Below are 8,549 nucleotides of genomic sequence, written 5' to 3' on the forward strand. Positions count from 1 at the left end.
GGCGACAGCAGCGGTCCTTGCTGAGCTGTTCCAGCCTCGCAGAACTGTAGCTGCTCCACCAGGACGTTTTTTTAAAGCTCTCCAAGCTACTCCCCCTCCCCCTGACTCCTCCCGCTGCGAAAGGAAAAAAAAAAAAAAAAAAGGAAGGAAGGAAAGGCTAGAAAAGAAACCCAGATTTGCCACCACAACGAAAAAAAGGGGAAAAGGAAAAGAAAGTCGCGCGACTGTGGGGTTGGACGCAGGCAGCCCGAGCGCGGGCCGAGCGATGCGGGGCTGCGCGCACAGGCGGCCGCGAGTTGTGACTGGAGCCACGATGCACTGCCAGGCGCGGTGAGGAGCCAGACCGTATCACCTTCCCGAAGGAGTCCAGGAGCAGGGAGGGCCGTCCAGAAAACACGGAGGCCGCCAGGCAGGCCACGGGCCGAGGTGACGGGGCTGGGGCGGTGGGGAGCGAGCCAGCGCACCTGGCTGCGTCCGCCTGGAGTTGTCCCTCTGCATTCTCGACTGACACAAACACTTCTCCAAACGGGGGGGAACCTAAGCCGCAACAACAATCAACAACGAGATCTTCCTCTTGCCTTCCCCTCCCTCCCTCCCTCCTCCCTTGGCCTGCCCCCGCCCCCTCCCCCAGGCCCACCGCGGGCGCCCGGAGCGTCCGGACCCGCTGCGCGATGCCAGCAGTTTAGGATCCAAAGCTTCTCTACTCGTTTTGTTCTTTTCTTTTATAAAAAGAGGAGGGGAAATCCCGGTGGCAGGCAGCCCGGCACACACACACACCGCTCTCACACCCCGACAAAAGCAGATGCACTTTGACTTCTGACAGCTCTACCTCAAGCCCAAGAGAACTCCACGGCGCTTTCCCTGAGACCCGAGCTCGCTGCGTCGTCCTCTTCCTTCTCCGTCTCCGTTTTATTTATTTCTGTTCCTGTCGCCGTTCTCGGTGACCTTCACTCCTCCGCGGGCTCTGGGCAGAAGAGTCGCCTTCTCGCCGGCCCGAGACTCTTCCTCGCCCCAGAAGCTTCAGCGGCGCTGCGGTGCCCCGGGGCCCTGGGACTCCCAGGCTGCACACTCCACCGAGGTGCCCTCCGCCCGCATCAGCCTCATTTTCACCCCCTTTTGATTTCCTGGTGCGGGTTTTGGCTCGCACCCCCAGTGTGTCTCCTCTTTTTGGAGGGGCTGGGGAGCTCTTGCTATCGTCTTGGGGAGTCATCCCCTAGGCTTTACCTGCTCTTCTCTCTCCCGGCCTCACCCGACCAAACCAAAGACCATGGTGCACTGTGCCGGCTGCAAAAGGCCCATCCTGGACCGCTTCCTCTTGAATGTGCTGGACAGGGCCTGGCATGTCAAGTGCGTCCAGTGCTGTGAATGTAAATGCAACCTGACGGAGAAGTGCTTCTCCCGGGAAGGCAAGCTCTACTGCAAGAACGACTTTTTCCGGTGAGTACTTCCCTGGGGCGCCTCTGCTGCTCCCTCCCCGAGGGCCCTTCCCGGCCAGCTTCAGATCAGAGGTCAGCGCGGCCGAAGCAGCCGCGTTAGGAGCAGCTTTTGGAGAGGGCAGCCAAGTCCCACGGGCTCCTGCCTCTTCGCCAGCTGGCGTACAGGGAGCCTGAGAGGTGGCCCTGCTTGCATCCTGAGAATTGTGGGTCCGGGCTTAGCTGCACATGCCTGGGAAGAAAGGGTCTGAGTCCACTTCTGCCTAGAAGCCCCTCCAAGCTTAGAAGAGGGGCAGCACAGCCTTCTGCGTTGTAAACCCAGCTCTGGTCTTCCCCCGCTCAGAGCTCTCCGGCAAATGCATTCTCTGAGCCTCCCAGGTGGCCTGCCCTCCAGTCTGGGCTTAGAAGCCCCGGCTAGATCCAAGCCGCTGCCTTTTCGTCTCAAAAACGTCTTGGCGGGAACCGCAGAGGCTTTTGCGTAAAGTGTCTGAGTCCCTTGCCTTGGTGGCGGCAGGGGAAAACCCTGCCCTAATGCCTATCCTACACATCCCAGGATGTTCTTGACACCCCGAACAGCCTCCCAGCGCCGGTCTGGGCAAACGGCACGGTGCCTGTGAAATGCCCCAAGGCTCCAGCCTCCTGGAAGACCTTTCCCTGGGCTTCCCAGTGTCTGGGTTGGTCTCCGCCCAACGCGAACCTCAGCTTTGTGGCGCAGGCTCTACTCGGAGCTCTCCCAGGCACTGCCGGCCAACCCCTCACCCCACCACCTCCTTACCGAAACCCGGGGAAACCGAGGCCTGGCTCCTAAGAGCCAGGAGACTTCTCCAGACGCCCCTCCTTCGTTTAGTATTTTAATTTACTGTCTTAAACTCACTATCTTACCACGAAATCCACACAAACACCCAAGTCAACCGAGAAGAACAGGAGCAAATGCGAATTTTAATTCTTTTGTACTGGTTTGAAACCTCTCAATTTACTCGGTTGACTTGGTCTCTGCTTTTCTCTGAGTTTGTGGTGACAGATCAAACTGGGAGAAGGGGTGGGGGTGCGAAGCTATTCGGGTCGCTTTGCTCAGAGGCCCAGAACGCGCTGTCCCCATCACTGTCCCCAGGAAGCATGGCTCTGATTACACGGAACCAAAGAGGAAAGCAATGTGCAGGCTGATTTTGCCCGGAGCAAGTGCAGGCTGAGTCAGGAGCAATTGCTGGCTGAGCCTCTGAACCTCAGTTGGCCGCTCCTGGTGTCCCCAATACTGGCTGGAACCAAACTGGAGAAAGGTGAATGGTGCCGGCTTCCAGTGGGCCCCAGAGGCCTGTCTCCCGCAAAGCGCTGCCCAGCATCTAGAGCCCCGTGGTGGCTCTAGCTTGTGCCAACCTGCTTGAACGAGGCGGCAGCACAGCTGCAGCCGTCAGCGTGCTCCGTGGCTGTTTCTTCACCCGCGGTGGGACTGGCCTATGCGCGGGTCCTTTTGCAGTGAAAGAGAGGCGACGCTAGGAGAGAAAAGCGGCGTTCCGGACGCGTTTACATGGAGCTCTAATTAGAATTTGACTGTTCTCTGAATCTAATAAGAAAATAGTGCCTGCCTGCCTCCCCCTTTCCATCGCAGCCTTGCTGCCTTCTTCCGCGGTGCTCTTTTCCTCTGGGACAGCACTGGGCATGAGGCCTGGTGGGGGGAGCAGCATAGGCCCCTCACTCTCTCACTGTAACCATGTGTATCTCCCCCCTTGACTTTTCACTGGTGCCCCATGCCCTCTCCTGCCTTCTTGCCTGCTTGATCGGCATTCTGCCTCTTTTTTTTGGCTCTCTTTTCCCCATCCTCTTCTTCTTTCTCCACTTTCTATTCTCTTTCTCTGTCATCTTTTTCCTGACCTCCTTTCCCCCCTGCCCCTCACCAACCCATTCTCTCCCACCTCACAGATGTTTCGGTACCAAATGCGCGGGCTGCGCACAGGGCATCTCCCCTAGTGACCTGGTGCGGAGAGCGCGGAGCAAAGTGTTTCACCTAAACTGCTTCACCTGCATGATGTGTAACAAGCAGCTGTCCACCGGCGAGGAGCTCTATATCATCGACGAGAACAAGTTTGTCTGCAAAGAGGATTACCTAAGCAACAGCAGTGTCGCCAAAGAGAACAGCCTCCACTCAGGTGAGGCCCCAATTCCCAGCTGGCTAGGGGCGGGGGTTCTGGGGGAAGGAGGCCCACTAAGGCCGCTGCTCACCTGTCCTTCACTCTCCCCAGCCACCACAGGCAGTGACCCCAGTTTGTCTCCAGACTCCCAAGACCCGTCACAGGATGATGCCAAGGACTCAGAGAGTGCCAACGTATCAGACAAGGAAGGGGGCAGCAATGAGAATGACGACCAGAACCTGGGTGCCAAGCGGCGGGGGCCCCGCACCACCATCAAGGCGAAGCAGCTGGAAACTCTGAAGGCGGCCTTCGCTGCTACTCCCAAGCCCACGCGCCATATCCGGGAGCAGCTGGCTCAGGAGACTGGCCTCAACATGCGTGTCATCCAGGTTGGAGGGGGGGCAAAGCGGGGCTGGGCATGCTACTCAGTTCCCCTTGAGACCCACAGGCTTCTCTACACAGGCACCCAGGCAAAGCTGGGGAAACCCAGCCTTGAGCTGGGGAGCGGGTTCAGGGACCCTGGGGCGGGGGGGGGGGAGTGGAGAGACCCAGACACACCCCTACCCTGGCGACCTGTGAGGTACCGCCCATGGTGTAGAGCATCAGGAAATCCCTAGGCCTCCTCCATTTCCCAATCCAAACCTGGTGGTAGTAGTGGCAAGCTGGGAGGGATGGGAAGCTCAGCAAGAGTCTGAAGGAAGGGACATTGTTGGACACCACCGGGGAGTTGGGACCCTTTCTTCTGCACCAACCACCTTGTTTGGAAGGAACGCAGAGGTCTCTGAGCATGCCAGAGTGAGTTAGTTCCAGTGGCTGCTCCACAACACTGATCTTTCTCTGTGCCCCCTCCCTGTTTTGTGGGTTAGACAAGCCCCATAGCAGAGGCATCCTGGTTTGAAGGGGAAAAGGCCTGAGCTGGAGTCAGCTCAGCCTCTGGCGGCCTACAGTGGGATGGGGCGGGGGGGGGGGGGGGGGGGGGCGGGGGGAGGTAGACCTCTGGGCAGCTGTGCCTGTGTTGTGAGGCTGCGAGGCTTCATGTGATTTGGGCCTGAGACTCAGGCATAAGGTTTGGTGTGTGGTTCACCCGTGGAGGCCCTGAGAGGGTGTGGGTGGATGTGCCTGGGAGGCTGAGTGAGCAGGGACACACACAGGCAGGCTGCCCTGGAGGGGAGGCCTTGCGGCCTCTGGGAGGCTGTGCCAACGTGCGCACAGTGAAGGGAAGTTTGCGTGTCTGTCTTCAGTGTGAGGCTGTGGGAAAGTATATTCGGCACTGGGAAATCTGCGTGGATTTGAAAAGGAGATTGTGGATTTTGGTGTCACTAGCATTGGCAGACTGGGTGTCAGCAGGAGGCTGTTTAGTTCTCTGTCACGGTCATGGGGGAGGAGACTGCCAGGGACCCAGAACGGGAAGCTGTGTGTGTCTGACACTATTTGGGGAGAATGAGTGTCTATCTGTGTACAGCCCCCAGAAGCTGTAACTGTGACAGTGTGATATTGGAAACAACTCCGACTGCCTCACGTCGGGCAGGGCGGCTTGCCCAGGTCCCCAGTTGGGAACGCTGTATACCATTGGTTCAGGGGCCGCCCTTGGCGTTCCTACTCATACAGAACCCCCGCATACCACACACATACACGGAGCCCTGAGTCCAGCTAGCGGTAGGAGGGGTTAGGGGCCGGTCGGACCCCGCACCCGAAGGGTTGGGGGGTGTCTCCGGGGCCTCACCCCGCCCCGTGTGTGCTTCAGGTCTGGTTCCAGAACAGACGCTCTAAGGAACGGAGGATGAAGCAGCTGAGCGCGCTGGGAGCCCGGCGCCACGCCTTCTTCCGCAGTCCGCGCCGGATGCGGCCGCTCGTGGACCGCCTGGAGCCGGGCGAACTCATTCCCAACGGGCCCTTCTCCTTCTACGGAGGTGAGTGTGCGACCCGGAGGCGGCGAGCGGGCAGCCGGGCTTGGCTTCGTCGGAAGCGGGTGGCAGCGCTGGAGGCGCTTCGAGTCGAGGAGTTGGGGAAGGCCGGAGAGTAAATCAAGGGGCTAGTCCAGAGCGAGGGCCGAATCCCCGACCGTGAACGAGGCGGGCGAGCTGGCAGAGAGCAGCTACGCTGTTTGCAGCAAGGCTCCTCCCGGCGGCCAGCCTGGCGGGGGAGCCCGCGACGGCGAGTTGCCCGAGTCGTCCTTAGCGTCCTTTCTCCGCCGCCCTGACACCCTCCTCCCCGCCGCTCCGCAGATTACCAGAGCGAGTACTACGGGCCCGGGGGCAACTATGACTTCTTCCCGCAAGGCCCCCCGTCCTCGCAGGCTCAGACGCCGGTGGACCTGCCCTTCGTGCCGTCGTCCGGGCCCTCCGGGACACCCCTGGGCGGCCTGGAGCACCCGCTGCCGGGCCACCACCCGTCGAGCGAGGCGCAGCGGTTCACCGACATCCTGGCGCACCCTCCCGGGGACTCGCCCAGCCCCGAGCCCAGCCTGCCCGGGCCTCTACACTCAATGTCGGCCGAGGTCTTCGGGCCCAGCCCGCCCTTCTCATCGCTGTCGGTCAACGGCGGGGCGAGCTACGGGAACCACCTGTCTCACCCGCCCGAAATGAACGAGGCGGCCGTGTGGTAGCGGGGTCTCGCACGGTCCGCGGAGTTCGTGGTTGTACAGAAACGAACCTTTATTTAAGAAAAATAGAAAAACGAAGAAAAAAACATAAAAGCAAGTCACCACTACCCCCCCAACCCCCCCCCCCCCCCCACACACACTTCCTTCAGCCTCGGGGACCATTTTTCCGTCTGGCGAGTCCAGACAGGAAAGGGGGACAAGAAACAGGACCCAAATCCTCCTGGAAGTAGAACTGGGATCCGTGCTCTGACTGGCAACGTGCAGAACTGGGGCTCCCGAAGGGATATGCAGACCTCTCCCCATCTTCCACCTGCACCGGGATCCGGGGACAGACTCGAGCGCGCCGGCCCGGCCAGAGGGCTGTACAGAAAACACCCTCAGCGGCGGCGGGGGCGCACAGCCAGTGGTGTCGCCGGGAGCCGCGGGGAGGGAGGCCGAGAGGCGCAGCCGGGAGAGGGAGGTGGAGCGGCCCGGGGCGCTCTCGGGCCAGCCAGGAGGGTTCTGGCTCTGGGAAATCTCTTACTAGTGTCTCAGAGTTCAGCAACAGCGACAACAAACTCTTATAGCTTCAGAAACGCCGACCTGCTGTGCATCAGGTGGGACTATATATATATATATTTTTTGTCTATCTGGGTTTTTGGTTTTTGTTTTTGCCAAAATTGCAAAATTCTAAATGTAAAGCCCTCAGTATCAACTCTTCTACCTTCACAAAGCTCTACACACACACACACACACACACACACACACACACACACCAATAGGATGGTCTCTAGCCGGACCTCTCAGTAAAATGACTTGAACATCAACTGTACAAGAAAGTATTCTACCTTTACGCATACAAAAAAAAAAGTTTAAAAAAAGACTATTGAACTAAAAACAGTCAACTGTTTACGTATAATGTTAAATTCAGGAGTTCAGTGTTTTATTAATATATCCTGTTTTGAAACCTCTTGTTCAAAAACAAAATGTTTTGAGCAATCAACCAAACTTGTTCATTTTCTTTTCCTGTAGATGTTCTGACAGATTTGCAGGGCTTGCAGCTCACTGTGCTAGTATGTAAAAAGGTGTTGTTTACACAAGGCAAAGAGAAAACATGATATTCAGACACTTGCCAAATAGAATAATTATAGCACAAATACTGTAAAGGTGCCTGACACCACAACCTGAGAAAGTGTTAAAAAAAAAAAAAAGAAGAAAAAAAAGTGTTACAAGGTTTAAAAAAACATCTTTGCTAATTTTTAGTCCTGTTGAACATTCATGGAATTGTTAATATGACTTATATAGACCCACACAGGTTTTATTTTTGTGTCTTTAAAATAAAAGTCCAAAATATTTAAATTTTATGGTCAAATATGCAGTCAACAGCTGCTACTTTTTTCTTTATATATTAAATTTCTCATACGTCTTTTATTGTTCTGATAAACCTAAGCTTGTGTGACCTCCAGTGCATATTAGACCATTCACTGTATGAAAGAAAACATGTTGAATAAATTTGTGAGTTTTTAATAAAAATAGAAAATCTGATGTTTAGATAATTGGTGTGTTATTTGATGTTTTAACAAGTAAAGGGGAGGCCTGATGGGGAGCCGAATGACACCTCAAAAGCCAGAGGGAAGAGAAGCAGGACTGGGCTATGTTTTTACCTTGGCTATCGCTGAATCCTCTTGCTAATGACAGCCAAGTTTTTCTCCGTGGCTTCCTGCTGTTATTAACTACAGATTTGCATTCTGTGTTTTTAACTGATACAGTTGAAGAGCTGTTTGCTGAAAAATTAATATAGAATTTGAAATAGAAATCAAATCCATGGCTAAAAATGGTCCGGGCATGATTAGGCATGAGAGCCCATGCACCGTCTCTATCCCCCATTCTGTACATGCAAAACTGGACTTGTGATAGTCAGTTACTTGTAAATATATAGTTAGACGTGGTTCTTTTCAGTTTCAATTCACTTCCCATAGATAATCCTGCTCTCTAATTTGGTGCTTTAAAAGATTACGTAAAATGAATGTAGGGTACAGCTAGAAATGAAATACTTTAATCCCTTTCAGAGAACTGATACAAAGTAGTTGTTTTATAGAATTTGTTACATTTGAAGTTTCCTAGAAGAAAACCTATTTTACCTGGCACAAGATACATATTACCTTTCTCTGAAAGATGAGCAAAAATAACCAATATAGTAATCAAATTTCACCTGGGAGATGCCAATAGGTTCTGAAAAGTACTTCAATCCCTCCCAAGCCTTCATTAACCATGGAAGGAATTTAAATATTTATCTACTATGAAATACGTGTGTGTTTTTAATATTAGATGCTATTTGAGTTCCAGAATTTCATTTCTATATCACCTAGATTTCAGTCTGGATTATTTATTTCGTTTTAAAAATCAAAG

General features: G+C 54.7%; 1 protein-coding gene across 1 annotated transcript; it reads left to right on the forward strand.

The window, feature by feature from the left end:
* The first annotated feature begins 1,267 nt into the window (after positions 1–1,267).
* On the forward strand, positions 1,268–6,230 carry LHX1 (LIM homeobox 1). The gene is made up of 5 exons (XM_039256363.1): positions 1,268–1,437; positions 3,351–3,577; positions 3,671–3,948; positions 5,304–5,469; positions 5,785–6,230. The coding sequence occupies exons 1-5, from the start codon at positions 1,268–1,270 to the stop codon at positions 6,162–6,164; spliced, it is 1,221 nt and encodes a 406-aa protein (XP_039112294.1). The 3' UTR covers positions 6,165–6,230.
* The last annotated feature ends 2,319 nt before the right edge of the window (positions 6,231–8,549 follow it).

The sequence above is a fragment of the Hyaena hyaena genome, unplaced genomic scaffold, assembly GCF_003009895.1.
Source record: "Hyaena hyaena isolate Hyena2069 unplaced genomic scaffold, ASM300989v1 scaffold_568, whole genome shotgun sequence".
Taxonomy (NCBI): Eukaryota; Metazoa; Chordata; class Mammalia; order Carnivora; family Hyaenidae; genus Hyaena; species Hyaena hyaena.